Source organism: Montipora capricornis, chromosome 2 (genome assembly GCF_036669925.1).
Source record: "Montipora capricornis isolate CH-2021 chromosome 2, ASM3666992v2, whole genome shotgun sequence".
NCBI classification, from domain to species: Eukaryota; Metazoa; Cnidaria; class Anthozoa; order Scleractinia; family Acroporidae; genus Montipora; species Montipora capricornis.
In genome coordinates, this window is record NC_090884.1 from 43813101 (window position 1) to 43828071 (window position 14971).

Below are 14971 nucleotides of genomic sequence, written 5' to 3' on the forward strand. Positions count from 1 at the left end.
GACAGACCTTACACAGTATACTAAAGACTTTCTTTTTTACTCACCCGAACTTGAACTCCCTACCTCACAAGCAGATCGTGCAAACTTATCATGATATTTTATAATTAAATATTTTAATATTCATCCCAGGCCACTCTCTGTCCAAATATTTTATTATTCATCACAGGACACTCTCGGTCCAAACTTCAATTCATTCACATTTAGACTTCGCAAGTTTCGTTGGAAGAAAACAGCTCGCAATGCAGTGTGTATCACACGAAATATTTTATCAAAGATAAGATGACTTTAAGCAAAAGCAGATACGAAATACACCACAACTAACCATGTTTATCGAAGATCAATTTTACAATGAAGCAATGGAATACTTGAAAATTAAAAGTGAAAAATCGAGTAGTGATTCGAGAGAAACGGAAGGCAAACTATCTCAATCACAACTTAAGACATTGCAAAGAAAGAAATGGACATACCACCAAGGAAAACTGGGCTAAACTTCAGAATATCCTGCCACTTATTTACATTTCATTGAATAAGAATAGGCTCTATTGTATTAAGTCTCGTTCTTCAAAAGATGCTGCATAGGGGAAAAAATAGTGGTTAGCTGTGGCGGGGTATTCTCAAGTTGCTCTGAAAACTGCAAACACCTGACAGAAAAACTGTTATCCCAAAGAGTAAACTCTACGACACTCTAATCTTAGCACACCAAAGAACAGCACATAGAGGACGTCAAATCACAAGTAAATGGGAGAATGAAAACTATTCAGAAGTAAGCGTTCGACTTGTAAAGTTGTTCATAAGTTTATGTCCATTGCACGAACAGCAGAAGACTATCACCAGAAACAAGAAAGCAAGCACAAAAACAACCAAAATTTAAGATTTCGGACATGGTGGCAATAAAAATAAACAAAGTAGACAAGATCAACCCTTTTCACCCCAATATGCTCTTGGGTCAAATCATCGAAATTGAAGAGAGTGCAGAATATGTAAGAATTGTGACAAAGTATGGCAAAGTTAACACTCTGATCACACCCTCGCGATTCTATCCTTGTATTGACACTAATGTGAAACTAGACTTCTCTACCAAAACATCTTTTACAGCAGCATGCAAAAAAGCAAGTGGGATATAGATACTATACTACTCATTGAGATATCTTGATATGGAAAAACAAAACAAATTGCTACAAGACACTAATCTCAAATACTATTATTAATTTATTTTAATGACAAATAGCAAAATTAAATTGTAAGATTTCTGCACTTTATTTCTTGTCTTATTGAAACAGTGACATAATTCATGTATTGCTGTTATAGTCTGCAAAATGAATAATAATATTATTGTACACACAACACAACAAAACTAATCCAAACCTACAACAGCACTGGTACACTCGTGGTAACTTGATGATAAGTCAAAAAGCAATCCTTAGCCCTTGTCACCACATACATGTACACTAAATGCACAGGCTTTAAAGTAAATTCTTAATGTTTATGCTTAGTACAAGTATTTAGGCTTAAATTGTGTAAATTAGTGCTTAAAACCACTCATGTTATTCTTGGTCAAACCAGACTGTTAAGTATTTCCAACAAGTCTTGCTATTTCTGTCCTGCTCTGAATGCTCAGCAAACCTTATTTCAGTAACCTCTTGAACTATTAAGTACATGTATGAATGGCAAACAGCTGTTATCAATGAAGTGTGTTCTTTGTGTTCAACAAGCATTAAACTATTTTCACTGTTTTTGCACCAGTACAAATTAAAATTGTACCAGTTTAATATATTCTGTACCAGTTCAAAAACAAATTGTACCAAAGTGCAAATTGAACTACAACATATACACAGGGATGCTCGGAATGGCCCTAAATGTGTCCTGGGAGGACCACATGAGAAATTCTGAGCTCTACGGCGACCTCCCCAGGCTGACTGACAAGATCAGGCAAAGACGCATGGGCCTAGCCAGACACTGTGTCAGACAACCGGAACTCGCAGCAAGTGATCTTATATACTGTGGGAGCCAATGCACGGAAGGCGAAATCATGGTCGAGGGTGAAAAACTCTTATAGATGTCCTCAAGAGAGACACAGGGCTCAACAGTCCTGCTGAGGTGTCGTGCAGCGACAGGAGCTTCCCGTGATGGCATTGGCTGACGTCCTCGATTTGCAATAATAATAATAACAACAATAATAATAATAATAATAATAATAATAATAATAATAATAATAATAATAAATAACAAATTCTGGAATGAATTATTATTATTATTATTATTAATATTATTGTTATTATTATTATCATTATTATTGCTATTATCTCATTAGAAAAAAATGCCATGTACATATACTTATTCACACAAAAAATTAAAAAAGAAATCAAATACAACTTGATCAATAATAAGTATCATCATTAAAAAAAACAATTCATTTCAATTAAAAATTTAAAAAATATATTTAAGAGATCCTAAAATACGGATAGGGTTTAAGAGGCAGTCATCACCTAACTCCCCTTGTGGAATTTTGTGGAAGGGTGTCCTGGAACCTCTTACGCCTGTGTGTACCGACCTTAAAATCTCAAAAGAAAGCAATGTTCTAATCCAAGTAATAGCAATGTGAAAAGGTTCCTCTTTCTTTTCTGAGAGCTTCTCGGCTAGGCATTTGAGAAAGCAGTTTTAAGCAGTGAGCGGTCACGCAATTGCGTGACAATATGTAAGATGAAGCTGCATTTAGTTCTCATTCTGCAAAAGTATTCTTTTTCGCACACTTTTTTATAGATAAACACCCGCCCCTCGCATTTGATAAAATGTTATTTTCTCTTTACCGCAGCTTGGAGGTGCATTATTCACAGCATACCTACAAACTTCACTCAAATCTGCAATGATCTCCATTGGCACATTCATTTCCACAGCCATATCCGCAAGTACGACTTCTCTTCTTTTCCTTTCGTACGCCTCAGGATCTAGAAACTCGATAAACTGCCGCTTAAAGTCCCTTACGGATATCAGAGACGAAGTACATTCACCACGAGTCGCCATATTGGATTCTTCTATCCTTCTAATGATCCTACAAATCTCGTGATTGGACAGAATTAGCTGAGGGAAGAAAAGCCAATCAAAAACCTCTTTTCAATATGTTTTTGAGTGGACAGTACTATTATGGTCTGCTTTCATTGCGGACTGCATGCAAATTTTTCAGAGGTTAATTTGTACAAGTATTGCGCAGTTGTTGTTTGGCAAAAATATTGGATAGTTACGATAGACTTACATGCGACAAGAAATCACTATTACGTTTCTTTGTTTAGCATTTGTCTCCATCAGGTAACTTTCAGAATGTGTGGGGACATCTGACGTAGAGTGATGAGTTCATCTCCGTACAATTGGCAGTCAGAAAGAACTTCAGTACAAGACGCTATCACTTTTCTTTTCAACAACGAAATATTAAGCGATGTACATTTTATGGTGGGAAAAGGCACACAGAGGCGACGAATACCAGCTCATAAGTTTGTACTCGCTGTGAGAAGCGCGGTCTTCGATGCTATGTTCAATGGTGGAATATCAGCTCAATCAGACGAAGTTGAGTTGCCAGACGTCGAATATTTAGCTTTCCTGTCATTACTTCGCTTCTTGTATACCGACAAGGTAGAGATAGGACCAGAAACAGTCATGACGACCCTATACACAGCCAAGAAATATGCGGTACCCGCCTTGGAAAATGCATGTGTTGATTTTTTGAAGAAGAATTTGAGCCCCGACAACGCGTTCATGTTGCTAAGTCAAGCGCGTCTTTTCGACGAGCCTCAATTGGCAGCTTTGTGTCTTGAATGCATTGACAAGAACACTTCAGAGGCCCTTGCAGCCGAAGGTTTTACTGACATTGATTTTGAAACGTTCTGTGTCGTCTTGCAGAGGGACACCTTGTCCATCCGCGAAAACCAGTTATTTTCAGCTGCTTGCCGATGGGCTGAGCATGAATGCCAAAGGAAAAGAATACCTAGCACTTCAGAGAATAAAAGGTTTTGGTTGTTTGATAAATTCATCGCTCATTTTTCTGTTCTTCCGCTGTACACATTCTTTTATTATCCACTTTGACAACTTGTCGAACAAAATAACTGCCCATGAATGTCCCTGGGCGACATACATGTAAATTAGTATTTGCTTTAGGGCCGATTTACACGATACGGTTTTTGTCGCATGCGACAACGGCTTATGACAGCCCCACGACATGGTTTACGATTGTCGTGTTCATCAGGAAAAATGTCGTAGCATTTTAAAACATGTTTTAAAACGCTACGACAATCGTAAGTCATGTCTTACTGTAGGCCTGTCGTGAGCTTGTCGCGTGCGACAAAAATCGCACTGTGTAAAGCGGCCCATGTTGGTCAGCAGTGGCTATTCGTCTGGGACCCGTACACCGACCAAAATTTGCTATTCATACAGGAGTCTTCTTGGAATGATTATTACAGGTTCTAACCCTAACCTTCAACGACGTAGGTTCGGTCAGGAAAGTTCCAATCAATCAGATAAAGTGGAGTTCCACCAACAATCCCATATTTTCGGTACTTAAAATTTCCCTCTGGTTTAGGTTAAAACATGGATTTAAAAAGAGTTGAGTTTCAATCGTTGTGAACGATAGCCGCCTTGAAATACTAAAAATATTATTGATTTCCAGAAGCTGGTTTCCTAAGTCAGTTGGATTCTGTTAACAGCTAGAAGTTAATGATTTGGGATAAATATGATCTCTTTTCGTTTTGCTGAAAGAAAAGAAGTGGTTCCTAAAAAAAGTCAGGTTTAATTGGGTGATTGCTAGTTACTATCCATAGTCAGGCCACCTGAAAATGATATTGAAACATTGTTTTTTTAACATGTCGTGTTGGTTTCTCTCAGAAATGTGCTGTCTAGAGCCTTGTACATGATCCGCTTTCCCTTGATGAGTATTGAAGAGTTTGCAGCCAGTGTGGCACAGTCTGGAATCTTGACAGACAAGGAGGTGGTCAGTTTGTTTCTTCATTTTACGGTCAACCCCAAACCACAAGTGCAGTTCTTGGACCGGCCACGATGCTGTCTCACTGGCAAAGAAAAGGCCATATGTCGCTTTCAGAAGGTAGAGAGTCGTTGGGGCTACAGTGGCACGAGTGACAGAATCCGTTTCAGCTGTAACAGAAGGATTTTTGTGGTGGGGTTTGGCTTGTATGGCTCTATGTATGGTCCAAGTGACTATCAGGTAACAATTCAAATAATTGCAACTGACACCAACAAAATTTGTGGGCATAATGACACAGCATTTAGCAGTGACGGCAGTGATTCTACCTTCCGTGTGATGTTCAAGGAACCAGTGGAGATTCTCTCTAGTGTAAATTACACGGCATCAGCAACCCTGAAGGGTCCAGATTCCCATTATGGCACCTCTGGTGGAAAGAAAATTGTTTATGAAACGGATCAGAAAGAGAAGATCATTTTCCAGTTTTCCTATGCAGCAGGAAACAACAATGGAACATCTGTTGAAGATGGGCAGCTCCCTGAAATAATATTTTACACTTAATTAATGATTTGAATGTCTTAAAGTACTCTGCAGTATGTTTTGAACGTGAAATACTGTGTATCACCTCTATAGTAGAACCACTTGTAATCCAGACAATGTGAGTGGATAGTCTTTGTACTTGTACATGTTTAATGGGCCATTTCCGAATTGCTGTTTGTTTGTTTCGAAGTGAGTCTTGGTGCTCAACTATTGTAAGGGAAATGAGTTTGATTTGCATAAGAATAAGCAACTAAAATCCATTGGAATGGTTGTGCACCAGGACTCGCTTTGAAACTGAGGCATGCAGCTACTCGAAAATGGGCTATTATTTTGACATACATGTATGATACCTAGAAAGTCCTATCACTCCAGCTTTGGAAACTGACTCAAAATAAAATTTCCTTGATAACAGAGGAATCATTATTAGATTATGTTTATAAGGCAGAAACTGCAATTGAAAATAATATTCTTAAGGTACATATAGATTAATAGTTTCTAAGGAAGAAACTGGCACTCTGCATATATTACCATAATAATGTGAACATTTCAAGGAAAATGAAATAACACACGTCGTAACATCAGTCGTGTGGTTATGTTCCAAGAGAGGACAAAAAACTTGGTCAAACCTCTTTATAGATTGGGAGAGTGGTATCTGTAGGCAAAACAACCTTTGACATGAAATTTCAAATTATAATGTGGTGTTCTTCAACAGTAAGTAGTGATGAGGTGATGAGCCATCTCAAAACAGCAGAGGCAGAACTCTAGAATACATTTACCAAGCCAGTAATTATCATGTGAATTGCATGTATTGTTATATCTCTTAGTTTGTTTTTTGAAAGGATTCTGTTATGATAAAACAATATTGGCCAGTTGTTTTTGAAGTTGCTGTAATGTGTAATCTTACCTTAAGAGTGAGATATTTGGTGTGCATTGATGTGTTTTTTTTGTGTGGGCAACTACCACATTTCTGTTGGGAAAGTTTGTTGCTTGGGGACTCAAGCTTGAACCGTTCCTGGAAGACTACTTGGGTATTTACTTTCACTTTAAATATTGTTTATGCAAGTTATCATTTTTAGTTGAAAGAAAAGTATTTGAAGTGCAGGCTGCACACGAAATTGAGAAATGATCCTTGCACTTAGCAATTTAAGCAATTGTCTGTTTTAGACACCAGAAAAAACAAACTGATTGTGAAGTTTGACGACTTAAATCCTCTCCGTTCATCAGACAGAGGAAATTGTGACACCCGAAAATGGCCCGAAAAGTATCCAGACTTTCAAGAAACGGGGCCCCTGTTCCGCTAGTGGATTTGGACTCCTTGAGCACATCTGGACCCCTATTCGCAGATTTGAACCCCCTTGAAAATAAGTGTTCTTTTGATTAAGGTAATAAAATTCCTTTGTACTATGCAAAAAACCGCTTGAAAAAAGACTTATTAGATGAGAAATAACATTTTTTCCAAAAGTGTCGAAAATGGCTATTTTTCGCAAAATAGCAAAGGGGGGACCAAGTCAAAATTTTCAAAAATTGTGGTACTCTGATCAAATTTTTACCCCTTCATTTTTTGAGTGTATCACATAGAATTCCATAAAAGAACAACAATGACATTTACCGTTTGCAAATATCTGCATTGGTTCCGGAGATATGTAAGTTTGAAAAATGGGTAAAATATGCAAATGAGATGACTGATGATGTCATACGTTCAACGGAATGTTATAATGAGTATATAAATAGAGCTAACTTGGCCAATTTGCAGCGCAGAACATTGAAACTTGGTAGTCTAATAGTTCTAATGGAAACACACCTATGGCTATAAAAAATTATGTTCCCATGGCAACCCACTCTTTTCCAGTCTCCACCCACTTGATTTCAGTATGTTGTGATTTTTAGCTTGAAAAATGTTAAACAAGGCCACAAACTCGAGCTAACATTATATGCTTGCTGGATCATGCATATGAATGAATTGCTGTTAGCAAATATCAAAATGGAATGCCAAAGGTGGCCAGGAAAGCTTTTAATATGGGGGAGGTCTGGAACCCAGTATGATGTCATGGTAACAGAACTGTTAAGCTCATATTGTGGAGAACATTTAGTAGAATCTTACTCATAGTTTAAAACTCGAATATCTCTGGAACGAAAAGACGTATTTGAAACAAGTAAACAGCGTTTTTTTCTCACGCAGACTACTTGTTTATGTTTAAAAATAGCTTAGATAGGAAAGATGCGATTTTCGTCATAGTACCCCTTTAAGTAACTTCGGAACGCATAAAAAATAAAAATACAAGTCCTATAATTGCCTAACTAGTATGGAGCGAAACCTTAAGTATTGTAGATTTGTGCTATGCAAAAAACCGCATGAAAAAAGAGCCATTAGAGGAGAAATAGCAAATTCTGTAAAAGGGTTGAAAATGGCGATTTTTAGCAAAACGGCAAAGTGGGGGACCAAAAGAAATTTTTCAAAAATGGCCGATTTTTTAGGCAAACTTTGGAAGGCCAAATAATAGGAAATAAAAGCCGTATAATACCTAACTAGTATGGATGGAAAGCTAAACTATTGTAGATTTGTGCTATGCAAAAAACCGCATGAAAAAAGAGCCATTAAAGGAGAAATAGCAAATTCTGTAAAAGTGTTGAAAATGGCGATTTTTAGCAAAACGGCAAAGGGGGGACCAAGGGAAATTTTTCTAAAACAGCCAATTTTTTAGGCAAACTTTGGAAGGCCAAAAAAATAGGAAATACAAGCCGTATAATAGCCTGAATTCTATGGATGGAAAGCTAAACTATTTTAGATTTGTGCTATGCAAAAGAACGCATGAAAAAAGAGCCATTAGAAGACAAATAGCAAATTCTGTAAAAGGGTTTAAAATGGCCATTTTTCCCAAAACAGCAAAGAGGGAACCAAGGAAAATCTTTCAAAAATGGCCGATTTTTTAGGCAAACTTTGGAACACCAAAAAAATAAGAAATACAAGTATGGATGGAAAGCTAAACTATTGTAGATTTGTGCTATGCAAAAAACTGCATAAAAAAAGAGCCATTGGAGGAGAAATAGCATTTTCTGTAAAAGTGTTGAAAATGGCGATTTTTCACAAAACGGCAAAGGGGGGACCAAGGGAAATTTTTCAAAAGTGGCCGATTTTTTAGGCAAACTTTGGAAGGCCAAAAAAATAGGAAATACAAGCCGTATAATAGCCTAATTAGTATGGATGGAAAGCTAAACTATTGTAGATTTGTGCTATGCAAAAAACCGCATGAAAAAATAGCCATTAGAGGATAAATAACAAATTCTCTAAAAGGGTTTAAAATGGGGATTTTTGGCAAAACAGCAAAGAGGGGACCAAGGGAAATGTTTCAAACATGGCCGATTTTTTAGGCAAACTTTGGAAGGTCAAAAAAATAGGAAATACAAGCCGTATATTAGCCTAATTAGTATGGATGGAAAGCGAAACTATTGTAGATTTGTGCTATGCAAAAATCCGCAGAAAAAAAGAGCCCTGAGAGGAGAAATAGCGCGTTCTGTAAAAGCCTTGAAGACGGCGATTTGAAGCAAAACGGCAAAGGGGGGACCAAGGGAAATTTTTCAAAAATGGCCGATTTTTTAGGCAAACTTTGGAAGGCCAAAAAAATAGGAAATACAAGCCGTACAATAGCCTAATTAGCATGGATGGAAAGCTAAACTTTTGTAGATTTGTGCTATGCAAAAAACCGCATGAAAAAAGAGACATTAGAAGAGAAATAGCACTTTCTTTAAAATTTTGAAAATGGCCATTTTTTCGCAAAACAGCAAAGAGGGGACCAAGGGAAATGTTTCAAAAATGGCCGATTTTTTGGGCAAACTTTGGAAGGCCAAAAAAAAAGGAAATACAAGCCGTATAATAGCCTAATTAGTATGGATGGAAAGCTAAACTATTGTAGATTTGTGCTATGCAAAAAACCGCATGAAAAAAGAGCCATTAAAGGAGAAATAGCACTTTCTTTAAAAGTGTTGAAATTGGCGACTTATATCAAAACGGCAAAGGGGGGACCAAGGGAAATTTTTCAAAAATGGCCGATTTTTTAGGCAAACTTTGGAAGGCCAATAAAATAGGAAATACAAGCCGTATAGTAGCCTAATTAGTATGGATGTAAAGCTTAACTATCGTAGATTTGTGCTATGCAAAAAACTCATGAAAAAATAGCTATTAGAAGAGAAATAGCAATTTCTGTAAAAGGGTTGAAAATGGCAATTTTTCGCAAAACGGCAAAGAGGGGACCAAGGGAAATGTTTCAAAAATGGCCGATTTTTTAGGCAAACTGTGGAAGTTCAAAAAAATAAGAAATAGAGGGCGTATAATAGCCTAATGAGTATGGATGGAAAGCTAAATTATTGTAGATTTGTGCTATGCAAAAAACCGCATGACAAAAGAGCTATTAGAGGAAAAATAGGACTTTCTTTAAAGTGTTGAAAATGGCGATTTTTAGCAAAACGGCAAAAAGGGCAAAAAGGGAAATTTTTGAAAAAATGGCCGATTTTTTAGGCAAACTTTGGAAGGCCAAAAAAGTAGGAAATACAAGCCGCATAATAGCCTATTTAGTATGGATGTAAAGCTTAACTATCGTAGATTTGTGCTATGCAAAAACCGCATGAAAAAAGAGCTATTAGAAGAGAAATAGCAATTTCTGTAAAAGTGTTGAAAACGGCGATTTTTAGCAAAACGGCAAAGGGGGACCAAGGGAAATTTTTCAAAAATAGCCGATTTTTTAGGCAAACTCTGAAAAGCCAAAAAAATAGGAAATACAAGCCGTATAATAGCCTAACTAGTATGGATGGAAAGCTAAACTATTGTAGATTTGTGCTATGCACTAAACCGCATGAAAAAAGAGCCATCAGAGGAGAAATAGCAAATTCTGTAAAAGGGTTGAAAATGGCGATTTTTGGCAAAACAGCAAAGAGGGGACCAAGGGAAATGTTTCAAAAATGGCCGATTTTTTAGGGAAACTTTGGAAGGCCAAAAAAATAGGAAATACAAGCGGTATAATAGCCTAATTAGTATGGATGGAAAGCTAAACTATTGTAGATTTGTGCTATGCAAAAAACCGCATGACAAAAGAGCTATTAAAGGAAAAATAGGACTTTCTTTAAAAGGAAATTCTGTAAAAGGGTTGAAAATGGCGATTTTTAGCAAAACAGCAAAGAGGGTACCAAGGGAAATGTTTCAAAAATGGCCGATTTTTTAGGAAAACTTTGGAAGGCCAAAAAAATAGGAAATACAAGCCGTATAAGAGCCTAATTAGTATGGATGGTATGATAATCTTTTGTAGATTTGTGCTATGCAAAAAACCGTATAAAAAACGTGCCATTAGAGGAGAAATAGCAATTTCTGTAAAAGTGTTGAAAATGGCGATTTTTAGCAAAACGGCAAAGGGGGGACCAAGGGAATTTTTCAAAAATGGCCGATTTGTTAGGCAAATTTTGGAAGGTCAAAAAAATAGGAAATACAAGCCGTATAATAGCCTAATTAGTACGGATGGAAAGCTAAAGTATTGTAGATTTGTGCTATGCAAAAAACCGCATGAAAAAAGAGCCATTAGAAGAGAAATAGCAAATTCTGTAAAAGGGTTGAAAATGGCGATTTTTAGCAAAACAGCAAAGAGGGGACCAAGGGAAACTTTTCAAAAATTTCCGATTTTTTAGGCAAATTTTGGAAGGCCAAAAAAATAGGAAATACAAGCCGTATAATAGCCTAATTAGTATGGATGGAAAGCTAAACTATTGTAGATTTGTGCTATGCAAAAAACCGCATGAAAAAAGAGCCATTAGAGGAGAAAAAGCACTTTCTGTAAAAGGGTTGAAAATGGCAATTTTTAGCAAAACGGCAAAGGGGGGACCAAGGGAAATTTTTCAAAACTGGCCGATTTTTTAGGCAAACGTTGGAAGGACAAAAGAATAGGAAATTCAAGCCGAATAAGAGCCTAATTTGTATGGATGGAAAGCTAAACTATTGTAGATTAGTGCTTTGCAAAAAACCGGATGAAAAAAGAGACATTAGAAGATCAAAAGCACTTTCTTTAAAATTTTGAAAATGGTGATTTTTTAGCAAAACATCAGAGAGGGGACCAAGGAAAAGGTTTCAAAAATGGCCGATTTTTTAGGCAAACTTTGGAAGGCCAAAAAAATAGGAAATACAAGCCGTATAATAGCCTAATTAGTATGGATGGAAAGCTAAACTATTGTAGATTTGTGCTATGCAAAAAACCGCATGAAAAAAGAGACATTAGAAGAGAAATAGCAAATTCTGTAAAAGGGTTGAAAATGGCGATTTTTCGCAAAACAGCAAAGAGGGGACCAAGAAAAATATTTCAAAAAAGTGCGATTTTTTAGGCATACATTGGTAGGCCAAAAAAATAGGAAATACAAGCCGTATAATAGCCTAATTAGTATGGATGGAAAGCTAAACTATTGTAGATTTGTGCTATGCAAAAAACCGCATGAAAAAGAGCCATTAGAGGAGAAGTAGCAAATTCTGTAAAAGGGTTGAAAATGGCGATTTTTCGCAAAACAGCAAAGAGGGGACCAAGGGAAATGTTTCAAAAATGGCCGATTTTTTAGGGAAACTTTGGAAGGCCAAAAAAATAGGAAATACAAGCCGTATAATAGCCTAATTAGTATGGATGGAAAGCTAAACTATTGTAGATTTTGTGCTATGCAAAAAACCGCATGAAAAAAGAGCCATCAGAAGAGAAATAGCAAATTCTGTAAAAGGGTTAAAAATGGCGATTTTTCGCAAAACACCAAAGAGGGGACCAAGGGAAATGTTTCAAAAATGGCCGATTTTTTAGGCAAACTTTGGAAGGCCAAAAAAATAGGAAATACAAGCCGTATAATAGCCTAATTAGTATGGATGGAAAGCTAAACTATTGTAGATTTGTGCTATGCAAAAAGCCGCATGAAAAAAGAGCCATTAAAAGAGAAATAGCAAATTCTGTAAAAGAGGTGAAAATGGCGATTTTTCGCAAAACAGCAAAGAGGGGACGAAGGGAAATGTTTCAAAAATGGCCGATTTTTTAGGCAAACTTTGGAAGGCCAAAAAAATAGGAAATACAAGCCGTATAATAGCCTAATTAGTATGGATGGAAAGCTAAAGTATTGTAGATTTGTGCTATGCAAAAAACCGCATAAAAAAAGAGCCATTAGAGGAGAAATAGCAAATTCTGTAAAAGTGTTGAAAATGGCGATTTTTAGCAAAACGGCGAAGAGGGGACCAAGGGAAATGTTTCAAAAATGGCTGATTTTTTAGGCAAACTTTGGAAGGTTAAAAAAATAGGAAATACAAGCCGTATAATAGCCTAATTAGTATGGATGGAAAACTAAACTATTGTAGATTTGTGCTATGCAAAAAACCGCATAAAAAAAGAGCCATTAGATGAGAACAAGCACTTTCTTTAAAACTTTGAAAATGGCGATTTTTTAGCAAAACATCAGAGAGGGGATCAAGGAAAATGTTTCAAAAATGGCCGATTTTTTAGGCAAACTTTGGAAGGCCAAGAAAATAGGAAGTATAAGCCGTATAATAGCCTAATTAGTATGGATGGAAAGCTAAACTATTGTAGAGTTGTGTTATGCAAAAAACCGCATGAACAAAGAGCCATTAGAGGAGAAATAGCACTTTCTGTAAAAGTGTTGAAAATGGCGATTTTTAGCAAAACCGCAAAGGGGGGGACCAAGGGAAATGTTTCAAAAATGGCCGATTTTTTAGGCAAACTTTGGATGGCCAAAAAAATAGGAAATACAAGCCGTATAATAGCCTAATTAGTATGGATGGAAAGCTAAACTATTGTAGATTTGTGCTATGCAAAAAACCGCATGAAAAAAGAGCCATTAGAAGAGAAATAGCAAATTCTGTAAAAGGGTTGAAAATGGCGATTTTTCGCAAAACAGCAAAGAGGGGACCAAGGGAAATGTTTGAAAAATGGCCGATTTTTTAGGCAAACTTTGACATGTCAAAAATATATGAAATACAAGCCGTAGAATAGCTTAATTAGTATGCTTGGAAAGCTAAACTATTGTAGATTTGTGATATGCAAAAAACCGCATGAAAAAGAGACATTAGAAGAGAAATAGCAAATTCTGTAAAAGGGTTAAAAATGGCGATTTTTCGCAAAACAGCAAAGAGGGGACCAAGAAAAATATTTCAAAAAAGTGCGATTTTTTAGGCAAAGATTGGAAGGCGAAAAAAATAGTAAATACAAGCCGTATAATAGCCTAATTAGTATGGATGGAAAGCTAAACTATTGTAGATTTGTGCTATGCAAAAAACCGCATGAACAAAGAGCCATGAGAAGAGAAATAGCAAATTCTGTAAAAGGGTTGAAAATGGCGATTTTTCGCAAAACAGCACAGAGGGGACCAAGGGAAATCTTTCAAAAATGGCCGATTTTTTAGGCAAACTTTGGAAGGCCAAAAAAATAGGAAATACAAGCCGTATAATAGCCTAATTAGTATGGATGGAAAGCTAAACTATTGTAGATTTGTGCTATGCAAAAAACCGCATGAAAAAAGAGCTATTAGAGGAGAAATAGCTTTTTCTGTAAAAGTGTTGAAAATGGCGATTTTTAGGAAAACGGCAAAGGGGGGACGAAGGGAAATTTTTAAAAATTGGCCGATTTTTTAGGCAAACTTTGGAAGGCCAAAAAAATAGGAAATACAAGCCTTATAATAGCCTAATTAGTATGGATGGAAAGCTAAACTATTGTAGATTTGTGCTATGCAAAAAACCGCATGAAAAAACAGACATTAGAAGAGAAAAAGCACTTTCTTTAAAATTTTGAAAATGGCGATTTTTTAGCAAAACATCAGAGAGGGGACCAAGGAAAATATTTGAAAAATGGCCGATTTTTTAAGGAAACTTTGGAAGGCCAAAAAAATAGGAAATACAAGCCGCATAATAGCCTAATTAGTATGGATGGAAAGCTAAACTATTGTAGATTTGTGCTATTCAAAAAACCGCATGAAAAAAGAGACATTAGAAGAGAAAAAGCACTTTCTTTAAAATTTTGAAAATGGCGATTTTTTAGCAAAACATCAGAGAGAGGACCAAGGAAAATGTTTGAAAAATGGGCGATTTTTTAGGCAAACATTGGACGGCCAAAAAAATAGGAAATACAAGCCTTATAATAGCCTAATTAGTATGGATGGAAAGCTAAACTATTGTAGATTTGTGCTATGCAAAAAACCGCATGAAAAAAGCGCCATTAGAGGAGAAATAGCAAATTCTGTAAAAGAGTTGAAAATGGCGATTTTTCGCAAAACAGCAAAGAGGGGACCAAGGGAAATGTTTGAAAAATGGCCGATTTTTTAGCCAAAGTTTGGAAGGCCAAAAAAATTGGAAAATTAAACGAGACTTACCTGTAAGTTGAAGTTTGATTGAGATTCTACCGTAGCATTTGCAGGAATGAGGAGGTCACGTGAGATAGCAAGCATGTGATATCCGAG

At 36.4% G+C, this 14971-nt stretch overlaps 2 protein-coding genes across 2 annotated transcripts in view; one reads left to right on the plus strand and one right to left on the minus strand.

Moving 5' to 3' along the window:
- The window catches only part of LOC138022985 (snRNA-activating protein complex subunit 3-like), a 24749-nt gene extending 21698 nt beyond the window's left edge, over positions 1–3051 (minus strand). Inside the window, exon 1 of the mRNA XM_068870028.1 lies at positions 2840–3051. Within this exon, the coding sequence (XP_068726129.1) occupies positions 2840–3021 (182 nt within the window). The 5' untranslated portion in view covers positions 3022–3051. The remainder of the gene's footprint in view (positions 1–2839) is intronic.
- Positions 3052–3157: 106 nt separating this feature from the next.
- Positions 3158–6916, plus strand: LOC138022976 (BTB/POZ domain-containing protein 2-like). Its single transcript, XM_068870016.1, has 2 exons — positions 3158–3998; positions 4870–6916. The coding sequence occupies exons 1-2, from the start codon at positions 3343–3345 to the stop codon at positions 5522–5524; spliced, it is 1311 nt and encodes a 436-aa protein (XP_068726117.1). The 5' UTR covers positions 3158–3342; the 3' UTR covers positions 5525–6916.
- Positions 6917–14971: the final 8055 nt, after the last annotated feature.

Bases quoted from the DNA above. Each gene is read 5' to 3' on its own strand.
- LOC138022976 (XM_068870016.1), top strand. From the start codon at position 3,343: ATGAGTTCATCTCCGTACAATTGGCAGTCAGAAAGAACTTCAGTACAA. The intron at 3,999-4,869 runs GTTTTGGTTGTT...GGTTTCTCTCAG, and splicing joins AGCACTTCAGAGAATAAAAG to AAATGTGCTGTCTAGAGCCT.